The sequence below is a fragment of the Anomaloglossus baeobatrachus genome, chromosome 6, assembly GCF_048569485.1.
Source record: "Anomaloglossus baeobatrachus isolate aAnoBae1 chromosome 6, aAnoBae1.hap1, whole genome shotgun sequence".
NCBI lineage: Eukaryota > Metazoa > Chordata > Amphibia > Anura > Aromobatidae > Anomaloglossus > Anomaloglossus baeobatrachus.
In genome coordinates this window covers 553,653,921-553,671,678 of record NC_134358.1, presented here as the reverse complement: position 1 = coordinate 553,671,678, position 17,758 = coordinate 553,653,921, and the positions used below count along the sequence as shown (strand labels likewise).

At 48.6% G+C, this 17,758-nt stretch overlaps 1 protein-coding gene across 1 annotated transcript in view; it reads right to left on the bottom strand.

Moving 5' to 3' along the window:
• Positions 1–17,758, bottom strand: part of SLC25A13 (solute carrier family 25 member 13) — a 168,593-nt gene that overhangs the window by 13,569 nt on the left and 137,266 nt on the right. Inside the window, 1 exon segment of the mRNA XM_075316869.1 lies at positions 13,807–13,945. Within this exon segment, the coding sequence (XP_075172984.1) occupies positions 13,807–13,945 (139 nt within the window).

Sequence of the window (17,758 nt, the reverse complement as noted above, 5' to 3'; positions counted from 1 at the left end):
CACACAGCTGACTCAGTCCCTGTACAACTTTTCTTTTTATCTTTTTATATATAGTATACATATATAGTGTGTTTTGCAAAAGTATTCACCCCCTTGGCGGTTTACCCATTTTTTATTTTTTTTTTTTTTAAACATTACTACCGGTGTTTAAATATTTTTGTAATCTGATGTGCATGTGATGCATCAGCACTAAATAGTCTATGTTTGGGAAGGGAAGTGAGAAAAATATTGGCAAAAATTATATTTATGGGATAAGATAAATAAAAATTGCCATGTGCATATGTATTCATCCCTCTTGCTATGAAGCCACTAAAAATTTGGGGTGCAAGCAATTACCTTCGTAGGTCACATGCTTAGTGAAAGGAAGTCCATCTGTGCGCAATAATCTAAGTGTCTTGGGGTCTGTCTGTATATACACACACCTTTTCTGAAAGGCCACAGAGGCTGCAACACCATTAACAAGAGGCTCCACCAACCAAACAATACCATGAAGACCAAAGAGATCTCCAAACAACACCATGAAGACCAAGGAGATCTCCAAACACCACCATGAAGACCAAGGAGAGGTCCAAACAACACCATGAAGACCAAGAAGCTCGCCGAACAACACCATGAAGACCAAGGAGCTCGCCGAACAGCACCATGAAGACCAAGAAGCTCGCCGAACAACACCATGAAGACCAAGGAGCTCGCCGAACAACACCATGAAGACCAAGGAGCTCGCCGAACAACACCATGAAGACCAAGAAGCTCGCCGAACAACACCATGAAGACCAAGAAGGTCGCCGAACAACACCATGAAGACCAAGAAGGTCGCCGAACAACACCATGAAGACCAAGGAGCTCGCTGAACAACACCATGAAGACCAAGGAGCTCGCCGAACACCACCATGAAGACCAAGGAGCTTTCCGAACAACACAATGAGGACCAAGGAGCTCTCCAAACAAGTCAGATATAAAAGAGGTGAGACATACAAATCTAAAGTCAGGGTTGTGTATTAAAAAAAATTCCCAGTCTCTAATAATAACCTGAACCGCCATCGAATCCATTATCAAAAAATAGAAAGAGCATGGAACCACAACAAACCTACCAAAAGAGGGTCGGCCACCAGAACTCTCCGCCCGAGCAAGGAGGGCATTAATCAGAGAGAGCACAGAGATCAACAGGTAACCGTGAAGGAGCTGCAGAGTTCCCAAGCAGAGACTGGAGGATCTGTCCTTACAACCACAATAAGTGAAACACTCCATAGAGCTAGCCTTTATGGAGTCCAGAGAGGTGGTCGTTGGCTTATTGTTTATGTATATTTGGAGGAGGGGGGGGGGGAAGAGTAGGAATTGGGGTCTGTCGACGGAGTGCTTGTGCCTATTTGGGAAAGTTAGGAGTGGGATCCGTTGGCTCATAAGAAAGTTAGGAGTGGGATCTGTTGGCTCATTCATAAAAACAGGAGAGTCAAGAGAGGGCTACTGGCAGAGGGTTCACAAATTCGGGGAAGTCAGTAAAGGTGGCCATTGGATGAGCATTCCTGCATATGGAGGAGTCCGGAAAGATGGCTGTCAGCCGAGCATTTGTGTGTAGAGGGAAGTGAGGAGGAGGCTCTGTCTGCTTATTGTTGATGTGTATGGGGGAGTAGGGATTGGGGTCTGTTGGCTGAGTGTTCTTGTGTATGCGGGACTCTCAAGTGATGGCTGTCCACAAAGTGTTCATGCATATTGGGGGAATCGGTAGATGGATCCATTGGCTGAGCATTCACAATTAAGTGGGAGTCAAGAGAGGGGACTGTTAGTAGAACATCACTTATACGGGGGACTCAAAAGGGGCTGGTAGCTTGGTGTTCATGCATATCGGAAACGTTGGGAGTTGGGAAGTCATTAAAGGAATCTGTTGGCTTAGCATTCACAACACCGGGGAAGTCAAGAGATGACTTTTGGCAGATGGTTAACATGCACGGAGAAGTCAGGAGATGGGGGTGTAGGCTGAGTGTTCGTGCACACGGGAGTTTGGAAAAGGGGCTATCGATCGAACATGCAATGGGCCATCTGGCATCAGGAGTGTGGCTGCAGCCGTGTGTATGGACAGTCGCACACATAGACTAACTGCTGTACCCCATCAGGAAATTCATGGTGCACTTAATTTTTTTGTTTTTTAGTTGGGTCATGTGATCTCTTGGTGACCCCCTGATAAATACATGGGGTTGTATTCTCTGGAGGAGTCACCATTTTAGAGTTAACAGAACTTCCTATGGGATGAAACTGCAAGGAACGTACCACACACTCCCAGCGGAAGAAAGGAGCTGGGTAAGTGTGCACACGTTGAGAATTTGCAGAGGATTATTCGCCACCATAAATTTTGCATATAAAACACACATTTTCACATGCTTTTCTTTCTCCATTCATTTAAATGAGTGAAAAAGTTCTGCAAAAACGCTGAAAGAATTGACACTATGCAAACCCGCTGAGCCTGCGCCACTCTTACACCACATATTTACATTGCACAGTGGACTACTTGAGCAGTCGCAACAATTAAGCTTCGGGATGATGCTCCACAAGCTAAAAAATATGGATTACAGAATTCACCAATGCAGGGAAACATCGACCTTAAAGAGAAAATTAAAATCACGTATATATTTTTTCATTTTTAAAACTAGTTATGTAATTTTAACACCTTTTGTTTTAAGGTTAATTATCCGATTTTTCTGCCTTCATGGAGAAGACCGATGATAACGTGGGATTTACTGAGTGCATAGACCCAAACGCCATATCTGGAGTACGGAATAGCAGTCACAGTGAGAGACATGTGCAGGAGCAAGGGCCCTGAAGCGCTTGTAGGGAGAGCAAACAAGCAGCGTGTAAAGAGAAAATGTGATCGCTGTGCAGATGCAGCTCCAGCCCCTGCACTTCCCTCATTGTGACTGTGACTATGAAGCTCCTGCACATCCCTCATTGTGACTGTGAAGCTCCTGCACTCATCTCATTGTGACTGTAGCTTTGCACTTCCCTCATTGTGACTGTGACTATGAAGCTCCTGCACTACCTTTATTGTGACTGTGACAATGAAGCTCCTGCACTTCTCTCATTATGACTATGAAGCTCCTGCACTACCCTCATTGTGACTGTGACTATGAAGCTCTTGCACTACCCTCATTGTTACCATGACTAAGAAGTTCCTGCACTACCTTCATTGTGATTGACTATGAAGCTCCTGCTCTTCTCGCATTATGACTATGAAGCTCCTGCACTTCTCATTGTGACTATGAAGCACCTGCACTTCCCTGATTGTCACTGTGACTATGAAGCTCCTGCACTACCCTCACTGTGACTGACAATGAAGCTCCTGCACTTCCTTCATTGTGACTATGAAGCTCCTGCACTACCTTCATTGTGACTGTGACTATGAAGCTCCTGCACTACCTTCATTGTGACTGTGACTATGAAGCTCCTGCACTAACCTCATTGTGACTATGAAGCTCCTGCACTTTCCTCATTGTGACCAGGAAGCGCCTGCACTTCCCTTATTCTGAACAGGACTATGAAGCTCCTGCACTACTTTAATTGTGACTGTGACTATGAAGCTCCTCAACTTCCCTCATTGTGACTATGAAGCTCCTGCACTTCTCATTGTGAGTATGAAGCTCCTGCACTTCTCATTGTGAGTATGAAGCTCCTGCACTTCTCTTTGTGAGTATGAAGCTCCTGCACTTCTCATTGTGAGTATGAAGCTCCTGCACTTCTCATTGTGAGTATGAAGCTCCTGCACTTCTCATTGTGAGTATGAAGCTCCTGCACTTCTCATTGTGAGTATGAAGCTCCTGCACTTCTCATTGTGAGTATGAAGCTCCTGCACTTCTCATTGTGAGTATGAAGCTCCTGCACTTCTCATTGTGAGTATGAAGCTCCTGCACTTCTCATTGTGAGTATGAAGCTCCTGCACTTCTCATTGTGAGTATGAAGCTCCTGCACTTCTCATTGTGAGTATGAAGCTCCTGCACTTCTCATTGTGAGTATGAAGCTCCTGCACTTCTCATTGTGAGTATGAAGCTCCTGCACTTCTCATTGTGAGTATGAAGCTCCTGCACTTCTCATTGTGAGTATGAAGCTCCTGCACTTCTCATTGTGAGTATGAAGCTCCTGCACAACCCTCATTGTGACTATGAAGCTCCTGCACAACCCTCATTGTGACTATGAAGCTCCTGCACAACCCTCATTGTGACTGACTATGAAGCCTCTGCACTTCTCTCATTGTGACTGAATGAAGCTCCTGCAATTCACACACTCATAATCGCGAGATATGTACTCTAGAAATGGAGAATGGATCCATGTACTTGGTAAAGTGCACTTTTGCATTTATTTTCTCCATGAAGGCAGTAAAATACAGCGATAGACCCTATTAGAAAAAAGTTTTCAAATTATTTTTCTAGCTTACAAATAAGAGAAAAAAAAAAGTTTTATTCTGTCTTTATGGAAGGCAAAAGTGATGGATCCGGTCTGAAAGCCTCTGCTTTACAGGCTGTATGTAATAAGCCATAGTTTCGCAGTCTGGTCGCCCTCTGCACCTAATCAGGACACTTCTACAGCTCCATTAGTCTCTTCAGAGCTGATGATTTCGTGCACAAGTGACGAGTGTGAACTCTGCACTTCTTTATCTTATTTTTCGGAGGGGCTCTGCGACTACAGTAAAGCCCAAACTGGGGGTCAGACTATTTGCCATAAACCAAAAAGTGGCGCTTCCAAGAAAAGTCACATTATGGACTTTCAGAAAATATATAAATTTAGGGATAAGTTCAAAAGTGTAAAACTAGTCCCAAAATCCTGGGCAGTGAAAGAGTTAACTTTCCATGACTGTATACCAGTAACTCCTGACACTGGGACCTGCTGCACCTTCCTGTATCCCCGATAAAGGCCCCCATCGGTAGTTATCAGCACAGATACAGATAAGGGGGGGCATGTAAACTCCAAAGAATATTTTGTGTTGCTCCAGTAAAAATCTATCAAAATATGTGAAGAATGTTAAGAGGAGACCACCCATTACTGCGGTGTACGCACACGAGTCAGCCACCGCCGGGGAAGACTGCACACCGGGCGATAAAACTGACAGAGAGCTTCATCCGGACCCTGAACCGGCCACGGGATCCAACTGATTGGCAAAAGTGGTGACCAAGAACCGCGGCGGCTGAAAGGGTGTAATAGTGATAAATGAATGGTGGGCTGGCGGTGTGTATACTACCTGCAGCCACTGGCATTAGGGTGTACCCACTTTCTAGAGTTACCCACGAGTGTGAAGTGGCAGGTCACAATGCACCAGGGGTCTACATAGTAAAAGTACCGCTGAGGCCAGTGATTGTCTGCAGCGGTCACCTGATATAGTGGTAGCATGGCTGCAGCACAGTAAGCGGAAAGGCAAAGAAGGCCGGCGGGGATAAATCAGACAAGTGGTGCCGATAGCATTACGATCCCCTACACCTGCCGAGACGGACGTGGGCACGATGGACGGGTTTGGTGCCAGTTATAGCTTTCGCCGCACATTGCGCTAAAAGTTATTGTTTTTTTCTTCTTTAATATTTTCTTTTTCGCCTCCCTCCGATAAGATCTCGAGCGTTAAGTGACATTTCAACATTACAACCCTTTTTATTGATCACTCACGGACATGTTGGATGGGCCTGTAGCAGTAAGCAGCAATGCCACTACCAGATATTAATTGTGCAAGATTAGAAAAACATGGCTGCTTTCTTTACGAAACTGTCGTTTTATCTGGTTTTGCAACTCAGCCCCATTTAATAAAGCTTAACTGCAATACCACACACGACCCATGGTTAGGAGTGGTGCTGTTCTGAAAGGCAGCAGCCATGTTTTTCATCTAATCACGGTGGCTCAGTGGTTAGCACTGCAGTCTTGTGGTGGCTCAGTGGTTAGCACTGCAGTCTTGTGGTGGCTCAGTGGTTAGCACTGCAGTCTTGCAGCGCTGGGGTCCTGGGTTCAAATCCCACCAAGGACAACATCTGCAGGGAGTTTGTATGTTCTCCCCGTGTTTGCGTGGGTTTCCTCCGGGTACTCCGGTTTCCTCTCCCACACTCCAAAGACATACAGATAGGGACTCTAGATTGTGAGCCCCAATGGGGACAGTGTTGTCAATGTATGTAAAGCGCTGTGGAATTAATAGCGCTATATAAATTAATAAAGAAGGGAATTTTGTTACTTACCGTAAATTCCTTTTCTTCTAGCTCTTATTGGGAGACCCAGACGATTGGGTGTATAGCACTGCCTCCGGAGGCCACACAAAGCAATTACACTAAAAAGTGTAAGGCCCCTCCCCTTCTGGCTATACACCCCCAGTGGGATCACTGGCTCACCAGTTTTAGTGCAAAAGCAAGAAGGAGGAAAGCCAATAACTGGTTTAAACAAATTCACTCCGAGTAACATCGGAGAACTGAAAACCGTTCAACATGAACAACATGTGTACCCGCAAACAAACCAAAAATCCCGAAGGACAACAGGGCGGGTGCTGGGTCTCCCAATAAGAGCTAGAAGAAAAGGAATTTACGGTAAGTAACAAAATTCCCTTCTTCTTCGGCGCTCTATTGGGAGACCCAGACGATTGGGACGTCCAAAAGCTGTCCCTGGGTGGGTAAAGAAATACCTCATGTTAGAGCTGCAAGACAGCCCTCCCCTACGGGGAGGCAACTGCCGCCTGCAGGACTCTTCTACCTAGGCTGGCGTCCGCCGAAGCATAGGTATGCACCTGATAATGTTTGGTGAAAGTGTGCAGACTCGACCAGGTAGCTGCCTGGCACACCTGTTGAGCCGTAGCCTGGTGTCGTAATGCCCAGGATGCACCCACGGCTCTGGTAGAATGGGCCTTCAGCCCTGATGGAACCGGAAGCCCAGCAGAACGGTAGGCTTCAAGAATTGGTTCTTTGATCCATCGAGCCAGGGTGGCCTTAGAAGCCTGCGACCCTTTGCGCTTACCAGCGACAAGGACAAAGAGTGCATCCGAACGGCGCAAGGGCGCCGTGCGGGAAATGTAGATTCTGAGTGCTCTCACCAGATCTAACAAATGTAAATCCTTCTCATACCGATGAACTGCATGAGGACAAAACGAAGGCAAAGAGATATCCTGATTAAGATGAAAAGAGGATACCACCTTCGGGAGAAACTCCTGAATGGGGCGCAACACTACCTTGTCCTGGTGGAAGACCAGGAAGGGAGCCTTGGATGATAGTGCTGCCAGCTCAGACACTCTCCGAAGAGATGTGATCGCTACCAGAAAAGCCACTTTCTGTGATAGTCTAGAAAGTGAAACCTCCCTCAGAGGCTCGAAGGGCGGCTTCTGGAGGGCAACTAGTACCCTGTTCAGATCCCATGGATCTAACGGCCGCTTGTACGGGGGTACGATATGGCAAACCCCCTGTAGGAACGTGCGCACCTTAGGAAGGCGTGCCAAACGCCTCTGAAAAAAGACGGATAGCGCCGAGACCTGACCTTTAAGGGAGCCGAGCGACAAACCTTTTTCTAACCCAGATTGCAGGAAAGACAGAAAGGTAGGCAATGCAAATGGCCAGGGAGACACTCCCTGAGCAGAGCACCAGGATAAGAATATCCTCCACGTTCTGTGGTAGATCTTAGCGGACGTGGGCTTCCTAGCCTGTCTCATGGTGGCAACGACCCCTTGGGACAATCCTGAAGACGCTAGGATCCAGGACTCAATGGCCACACAGTCAGGTTCAGGGCCGCAGAATTCCGATGGAAAAACGGCCCTTGGGACAGTAAGTCTGGTCGGTCTGGTAGTGCCCACGGTTGGCCGACCGTGAGCTGCCACAGATCCGGGTACCACGCCCTCCTCGGCCAGTCTGGGGCGACAAGTATGACGCGGCTGCAATCGGATCTGATCTTGCGTAGCACTCTGGGCAAGAGTGCCAGAGGTGGAAACACATAAGGGAGCCGGAACTGCGACCAATCTTGCACTAGGGCGTCTGCCGCCAGCGCTCTTTGATCGCGAGACCGTGCCATGAAGGTTGGGACCTTGTTGTTGTGCCGTGACGCCATTAGGTCGACGTCCGGCACCCCCCAGCGGTGACAGATTTCCTGAAACACGTCTGGGTGAAGGGACCATTCCCCTGCGTCCATGCCCTGGCGACTGAGGAAGTCTGCTTCCCAGTTTTCTACGCCGGGGATGTGAACTGCGGATATGGTGGAGGCTGTGGCTTCCACCCACATCAGAATCCGCCGGACTTCCTGGAAGGCTTGCCGACTGCGTGTCCCCCCTTGGTGGTTGATGTATGCCACCGCTGTGGAGTTGTCCGCCTGAATTCGGATCTGCCTTCCTTCCAGCCACTGCTGGAAGGCTAGTAGGGCAAGATACACTGCTCTGATTTCCAGAACATTGATCTGAAGGGTGGACTCCTGCTGGGTCCACGTACCCTGAGCCCTGTGGAGAAAAACTGCTCCCCACCCTGACAGACTCGCGTCTGTCGTGACCACCGCCCAGGATGGGGGTAGGAAGGATCTTCCCTGTGATAATGAGGTGGGAAGAAGCCACCACTGCAGAGAGTCCTTGGCCGTCTGGGAAAGGGAGACTTTCCGGTCCAGGGATGTTGACTTCCCGTCCCATTGGCGGAGAATGTCCCATTGAAGTGGGCGCAGATGAAACTGCGCAAACGGAACCGCTTCCATTGCCGCCACCATCTTCCCGAGGAAGTGCATGAGGCGTCTTAAGGAGTGCGACTGACTCTGAAGGAGAGCCTGCACCCCAGTCTGTAGTGACCTCTGCTTGTCCAGCGGAAGCTTCACTATCGCTGAGAGAGTATGAAACTCCATGCCAAGATACGTTAGTGATTGGGTCGGTGACAGATTTGACTTTGAGAAGTTGATGATCCACCCGAACGTCTGGAGAGTCTCCAGTGCAACAGCCAAGCTGAGTTGGCATGCCTCTTGAGAGGGTGCCTTGACCAGTAGATCGTCCAAGTAAGGGATCACAGAGTGTCCCTGAGAGTGCAAGACTGCTACCACTGCCGCCATGATCTTGGTGAACACCCGTGGGGCTGTCGCTAGACCAAATGGCAGAGCTACGAACTGAAGATGGTCGTCTCCTATCACGAAGCGTAGAAAGCGTTGGTGCTCTGTAGCAATCGGCACGTGGAGATAAGCATCCTTGATGTCTATTGATGCTAGGAAATCTCCTTGAGACATTGAGGCAATGACTGAGCGGAGGGATTCCATCCGGAACCGCCTGGCGTTCACATGCTTGTTGAGCAGTTTTAGGTCCAGAACAGGACGGAATGAGCCGTCCTTTTTTTTTTGGCACCACAAAGAGATTGGAGTAAAAACCTTGACCTCGTTCCTGAAGAGGAACAGGGACCACCACTCCTTCTGCTCTTAGAGAATGCACCGCCTGCAGAAGGGCATCTGCTCGGTCGGGATGTGGGGAAGTTCTGAAGAACCGAGGCGGAGGACGAGAACTGAACTCTATCCTGTACCCGTGAGACAAAATGTCTGTTACCCACCGGTCTTTGACCTGTGGCAGCCAAATGTCGCAAAAGCGGGAGAGCCTGCCACCGACCGAAGATGCGGAGGGAGGCGGCCGAAAGTCATGAGGCAGCCGCCTTGGAAGCGGTACCTCCGGTTGCTTTCTTGGGGCGTGAGTGAGCCCGCCAGGAATCAGAGCTCCTTTGCTCTTTCTGAGTCCCTTTGGACGAGGAGAATTGGGGCTTGCCCGAGCCTCGAAAGGACCGAAACTTTGACTGCCACTTCCTCTGTGGAGGTTTGCTTGATCTGGGCTGGGGTAAGGAGGAGTCCTTACCTTTGGACTGTTTGATGATTTCCGCCAATTGCTCACCAAACAGTCTGTCTCCAGATAATGGCAAGCTGGTTAAACATTTTTTAGAAGCAGAATCTGCTTTCCATTCCTTTAACCACAAGGCTCTGCGCAAAACTACAGAGTTGGCAGATGCTATTGAGGTACGGCTCGTAGAGTCCAGTACCGCATTGATAGCGTAGGTCGCAAACGCAGACATTTGCGTAGTTAGGGACGCCACTTGCGGCACTGCTGGACGTATGAGAGAGTCCACCTGTGCCAGACCAGCGGAAATAGCTTGAAGCGCCCACACGGCCGCGAATGCTGGAGCAAACGACGCGCCGATAGCTTCATAGACAGATTTCAACCAAAGGTCCATCTGTCTGTCATTGGCATCTTTAAGTGAAGCCCCATCCTCCACTGCAACTATGGATCTAGCTGCAAGCCTGGATATTGGAGGGTCCACTTTTGGACACTGGGTCCAGCGTTTGACCACGTCAGGGGGAAAAGGATACCGTGTATCCTTAAGGCGTTTAGAAAAACGCTTGTCCGGATAAGTATTATGTTTCTGGATGGATTCTCTGAAGTCAGAGTGGTCCAGAAAAGTACTCAATTTACGCTTGGGATACAGGAAATGGAATTTCTCCTGCTGTGCAGCTGCCTCCTCTGCAGAAGGGGCTGGGGGAGAAATATCCAACAGCCTATTGATGGCCGCTATAAGGTCATTTACCATGGCGTCACCATCTGGCGTATCCAAATTGAGTGCGGCGTCAGGACAAGACTCCTGATCACCCACCTCTGAACCATCATATAGGGACCCTTCTCGCTGAGACCCTGATCCACGTGATGACGTGGAGGGTCTCTCCCAGCGAGCTCGCTTAGGCGGACTGGGACTGTCATCGGAGTCAGAGCCCTCAGCCTGTGATGCCTGGGACCCCCTTGAAGTACGGATTAGTTCCAACTGAGGGGGACCGGGGAACATAGACACAGCAGTGTCTATGGTCTGAGCAACTGGCCTGGACTGCAAGGTCTCCAGGATTTTTGTCATAGTCACAGACATTTTATCAGCAAAGACTGCAAATTCTGTCCCCGTCACCGGGGCAGGGTTCACAGGCGTCTCTGCCTGGGCTACCACCACAGTAGGCTCTGGCTGACGAAGTGCCACTGGGACTGAACATTGCACACAATGAGAGTCGTTGGAGCCTGCTGGTAGATTAGCCCCACATGCTGTACAAGCAGTGAGGACAGCCCGTGCCTTGGCACCCTTGCGTTTTGCGGATGACATGCTGTTGTCTCCTCAAAGCAATCTAGGGTGTACAGCCAAGAAGCGACCTTACAGTGCAGTATTAAATATATCTAGACACAGCAGTGTCTATGTACAGCGAAAAATATAACACTGTGGCACTAGTGGGGCTGCACGTATGTGCTGCTTACCGCCCGCTGAGCGCGGGTGTGTGGTCGCCAGAAACCCGTAGCCTGGGTCCCCCAGAGCCTGCGTGCGTTCTCCAGCCAGACTGCATGTGTATAATGGCTGCCGGCGTCCTGGGGAGCTGCAAGGCTGGGGGCGGGCCTAGGGCGTGCACAGAGAAAAAGCGCGAAGCCTGTGTCCTACTGTGCTCAGTGAGAGGGCTGGAGCATGTAAATCGTGCCCCAGCCCTCGGCGCTGCCGATTGAATAACGTCTCTCCCCTACCCTGATTGACAGGGTGGGGGGCGTTAACGAAGCGGAGCTAGGCCGCAGAAAGCCGGGGACTAAAGTTAGAAGCGCCGCCGCCGTAAAAGCGCGGTCGGCGCGACCCCGGCGCACTACAAGTCGCAGCTGCGCCATCGCTCCAGGGGCGGTCGGCGCGGCGATCCACACACAAAGTCCCCCAGTAATCTGCGGGGACTATAAGCCCAGCGCACAGCGCTACAGTCCCCGGCGCACTAGCACACCCAGCAAGCCTGGGATGCACGTGGCCTGCCATACGGGGACACAGAGTACCTGAAAGTTGCAGGGCCTTGTCCCTGAACGGCACTCCCGCTCCACATCCAGCAGGTTCTATGGGTCTGTGGATGGAGCCCGGCCTCAGGGCTTGGTGGCCGGAAAGATCCCACTTCCTCAGAGCCCCTCAGGGGGATGGGGAAGGAAAACAGCATGTGGGCTCCAGCCGCCGTACCAGCAATAGGTACCTCAACCTTACAAACCACAAGTGGGGTGAGAAGGGAGCATGCTGGGGGCCCTAGTATGGGCCCTCTTTTCTTCCATCCGACATAGTCAGCAGCTACTGCTGACTAAACAGTGGAGCTATGCGTGGATGTCTGACCTCCTTCGCACAAAGCAGAAAACTGGTGAGCCAGTGATCCCACTGGGGGTGTATAGCCAGAAGGGGAGGGGCCTTACACTTTTTAGTGTAATTGCTTTGTGTGGCCTCCGGAGGCAGTGCTATACACCCAATCGTCTGGGTCTCCCAATAGAGCGCCGAAGAAATTATTATTATTAATTATTATTAATCCTGCACAACCCCTTTACTGCAATGGGTGCCATGTTCACAATGATTGGGAAAAGGGAGACTGTAATAAATGGCTAGTGAGCTCGCCTCTCGTACAGCTGCAGACATCTCAGCAAAGATATACGTGGAGCAGTAATATTATAATAATAATAATAATAATAATAAAAAATATTTATTCATTTATATAGCGCTGTTAATTCCATAGCGCTTTACATACAATTGCAACACTGTCCCCATTGGGGCTCACAATCTAGAGTCCCTGTGAGTATGTTTTTGGAGTGTGGGAAAAAACTGGAGTGCCCGGAGGAAACCCACACATACATGGGGTGCCGCCCTTACAACAAAGAATTCAGGCTGTCAGGAAGTGGTTAAAAAAAGCCATCCATCATCCTATAAGCCTCCTTTCCATCCCTTCAGTCCTTCTGTAAATGTTCATTTGAACCCCTAGAATATAGAGATAAAAGGGAAGGAGGGGGATGCAGCTGCAGCTCTTTTATTTTTTTTCTTTAACGTCCATGGTGCTGACAAATGGGAACACACCTCATTGGTCCAAAATGCATCACATGACAACTGAGAGAAAACAACAAAACCCTGTCATGGCCAGTCCAATCTCCAGACCTGAACCCCATTGAAAACCTCTGGAATGTAATCAAAAGAAAGATGGATGGTCACAAGCCATCAAACAAAGAAGAACTGCTTACATTTTTGCACCAGGAGTGGCATAAGGTCACCCAAAAGCAGTGTGAAAGATGGTGGAAAGCAGCCAAGACGCATGAAAGCTGGGATTAAACATCATGGTTATTCCACAAAATATTGATTTCTGAAACTTTCTGAGTTAAAACATTATTAGTATTGTTGTTTCTAAATGATTATCAACTTGTTTTCTTTGCATTATTTGAGGTCTGAAAGCAATGTGCATTGTTTTGTTATTTTGACCATTTCTCATTTTCAGAAAATAAACTCAAAATTTATTGCTTGGAAATTCGGGGAAGTCAGGAGTTTATAGAATAAAAGAACAATTTACATTTTACTCAAATATATACCTATAAAGAGAAAAATCTGAAAAGCTGATTTTGCAGTGGTCTCTTAATTTTTGCCAAAGCTGTGTGCATATATGTAAAATATTTATTATTAAAAAAAAATAATAATAATAATAATAATAATAATAATAATAATAAATAAAAATAATAAAACAGAAATAATAAAAACAAAAAATACATAATAAAAAACACAATAACAAAAAAATAATAATTATAATAATGTTGGCCCATGCACTACATTCTGCAGGGATGAAATCCTGACATGTGACCAACCACTGGTGACCACACCCCCTCCTCCCTCATAGTGCCAGTGATTGGCTGCAGCCGTCACATGTTCTGGAACATAATCGATGCAGCATAAAACAAGAGACCGGCGTGAGAACCGTACAGCGTCAGAACTGGACAATGCTCGATCGGAAAGTTTTCCATTTATTCATTTATTGTATGGAAGTGGACAACCCCTTTAAATGAGCAGAAACTGGTTCACTTACCAGCGATGGCTCCCGCCAAGAGAAGATACCCGGGGCTGACTCTGCCGTCTTCTCCAGCGAAGCTGCTTTTCATGTGTGCATAGCAGGGGAAGTATATGGCTGAAAAGGGGATATCCCGGAGAAAGCAGGCCTTGGCGCCCTGTGCAGGAGACAAACCCAGACAGTTCAAGTACAGTATGTCTAGGGCAATTCTGAAGGGGCATGTACATATTGTGCAGTTGGATGACGATTTAAACCCCCAAGGATTTAATGGCAGCCAAGTCTTTATTTCCCTTTGAGGCAATCAAGAACTGGAGAACGGCTGTGCCGTCAACCCCAGGCACCCAACGGGGCACATAAAGGCAGGCGTATATAGGTGGTGGACCCGCAGATTTCAGTGGGACTCACCAAATATCTAATTTGTATGTGGCTTTGGAAATACCTATAAAATAAAGATTGGACTGTTTAAGCTCGATCAGCCTGATCATTGTTTTTTTCCTAAGAGGAGATGAGCTGTGGTAGAGGTGATGTGCCGCGGCGTACTACCCTCTCCCGATTCAGAACACTCGCATATGTACAGAGGGTAGGGAGGAAAGGCCCTCCTGTAGTGAATTGTATTAATCTACTAAATCCTCAAGCTGCGGGTGTGCTGAACTCTTTTTGGCTATGCAGAGGACTGAACTGAAGGTGTAGCATTCTGCCTTTCCATACGGTGGCCAATAAAGATGACCGATCCGTTTCCAGGAAGGTAGGCCGCCATTGGAGTGGTCTGGCAGGGGCTTCCTTCACAATGAAAGGGACACACAATGGACTTGCTAGCATATAGACAGCCGTATTAACAGAGTGTGGTGCAGGTCCTAGAATATCAATTCAGTATTTAGTAACACATAATATAGTAGGGTGTTTTTACCTTATCAATGTAGTGTAAAATAAATGGTGGATGCAGAGCAGGTCCGGTGTCCCATCATCTGGAAACACGTTTCGCCTCGCTTCCTCAGGGGATGTCAGGGTTGGGGACATGTATCCATTAAGTACACTGTAGTGGCCAATTACAACGTTCCATGGCAATTCATGATGGGAGAGATGGGCAGGTATGTGACAATTACTGGTGGATCATGTACTCAGATAGCTAATGATGAATGCGTGATACAGGTGTAGGGCGGATATGTTAGGTTTACTGATTGAAGTCTCAGGTCATCATGTGTCTTTTGGTTTCTGGCTAGTGACTAGCAAGCACGGAACGCCTTATCAGACGACGATCCATGCCGGCAAGTAGTTGCTGCGAACAGGGCCGCCATCAGGACATTACTATTGTGACTCCTGTAGGGGGCCCGGTGACCAGAAGCCAGGAGGGGGGCCCCGCTGACAGCCCGGGCCCCGATCCTTCATTCATCTGCTCACCGGGCCCCAAGGGAAGGGGCCACCATTAGGGCAATGAGGGGGGACCGGGCCGCTCATAGAGAGCTGCAATCTTTCTTCCTGCTCTGGAGAGCAGGACAGAAATGTACCGGACCACAACGGAGGCTGCAGGAGCTGAGAAGGTGAAGGACTTGTAAATTCAGGACCTTCCATGTCAGCTGACTAATCATGTGCCTGATCTCATGACTGGAACTTCTGCAGCCTCCGTGCAGATCCCAGTGTCTCCTCTCCTGCTCTGCACCATCTGGAACTGCAAGATGAGGTAATGTATAGTGTGTGTAGAGAAATGTGTGTGTGTGTGTGTGTGTGTGTGTGTGTGTGTGTGTGTGTGTAACATGGGGGTGCTGATGCCTCTGTGTGTATATGTGTACAGGCTGTGTGTAACATGGGGGTGCTGCAGCCTGTGTGTATATGTGTACAGGCTGTGTATAATATGGGGGTGCTGATGCCTCTGTGTGTATATGTGTACAGGCTGTGTGTAACATGGGGGTGCTGCAGCCTGTGTGTATATGTGTACAGGCTGTGTATAATATGGGGGTGCTGCAGCCTCTGTGTGTATATGTGTACAGGCAGTGTGTAATATGGGGGTGCTGCAGCCTCTGTGTGTATATGTGTACAGGCTGTGTGTAATATGGGGGTGCTGCAGCCTCTGTGTGTATATGTGTACAGGCCGTGTGTAACATGGGGGTGCTGCAGCCTCTGTGTGTATATGTGTACAGGTTGTGTGTAACATGGGGGTGCTGCTGCCTCTGTGTGTATATGTGTACAGGCTGTGTATAATATGGGGGTGCTGCAGCCTCTGTGTGTATATCTGTACAGGCCGTGTGTAACATGGGGGTGCTGCAGCCTCTGTGTGTATATGTGTACAGGCTGTGTGTAACATGGGGGTGCTGCAGCCTGTGTGTATATGTGTACAGGCTGTGTGTAATATGGGGGTGCTGCAGCCTGTATGTATGTGTACAGGCAGTGTATAATATGGGGGTGCTGCAGCCTCTGTGTATATATGTGTACAGGCTGTGTGTAATATGGTGGTGCTGCAGCCTCTGTGTGTATATGTGCACAGGCTGTGTGTAATATGGGGGTGCTGCAGCCTGTGTATGTGTACAGGCTGTGTATAATATGGGGGTGCTGCAGCCTCTGTGTGTATATGTGTACAGGCAGTGTATAATATGGGGGTGCTGCAGCCTCTGTGTATATATGTGTACAGGCTGTGTATAATATGGGGGTGCTGCAGCCTCTGTGTATATATGTGTACAGGCTGTGTGTAATATGAGGGTGCTGCAGCCTGTGTATGTGTACAGGCTGTGTATAATATGGGGGTGCTGCAGCCTCTGTGTATATATGTGTACAGGCTGTGTGTAATATGAGGGTGCTGCAGCCTGTGTATGTGTACAGGCTGTGTATAATATGGGGGTGCTGCAGCCTCTGTGTGTATATGTGTACAGGCTGTGTGTAATATGGGGGTGCTGCAGCCTGTATGTATGTGTACAGGCAGTGTATAATATGGGGGTGCTGCAGCCTCTGTGTGTATATGTGTACAGGCTGTGTGTAATATGGGGGTGCTGCATCCTGTGTGTATATATGTACAGCCTGTGTGTATATGTGTACAGGCTGTGTGTAATATGGGGGTGCTGCATCCTGTGTGTGTATATGTGTACAGGCTGTGTGTAATATGGGGGTGCGGCAGCCTGTGTGTATATGTGTACAGGCTGTGTGTAATATGGGGGTGCTGCAGCCTGTGTGTATATGTGTACAGGCTGTGTATAATATGGGGGTGCTGCAGCCTCTGTGTGTATATGTGTACAGGCAGTGTGTAACATGGGGGTGCTGCAGCCTGTGTGTATATGTGTACAGGCTGTGTATAATATGGGGGTGCTGCAGCCTCTGTGTGTATATGTGTACAGGCAGTGTGTAATATGGGGGTGCTGCAGCCTCTGTGTGTATATGTGTACAGGCTGTGTGTAATATGGGGGTGCTGCAGCCTCTGTGTGTATATGTGTACAGGTCGTGTGTAACATGGGGGTGCTGCAGCCTCTGTGTGTATATGTGTACAGGCTGTGTGTAACATGGGGGTGCTGCAGCCTGTGTGTATATGTGTACAGGCTGTGTGTAATATGGGGGTGCTGCAGCCTGTATGTATGTGTACAGGCAGTGTATAATATGGGGGTGCTGCAGCCTCTGTGTATATATGTGTACAGGCTGTGTGTAATATGGTGGTGCTGCAGCCTCTGTGTGTATATGTGCACAGGCTGTGTGTAATATGGGGGTGCTGCAGCCTGTGTATGTGTACAGGCTGTGTATAATATGGGGGTGCTGCAGCCTCTGTGTGTATATGTGTACAGGCAGTGTATAATATGGGGGTGCTGCAGCCTCTGTGTATATATGTGTACAGGCTGTGTATAATATGGGGGTGCTGCAGCCTCTGTGTATATATGTGTACAGGCTGTGTGTAATATGAGGGTGCTGCAGCCTGTGTATGTGTACAGGCTGTGTATAATATGGGGGTGCTGCAGCCTCTGTGTATATATGTGTACAGGCTGTGTGTAATATGAGG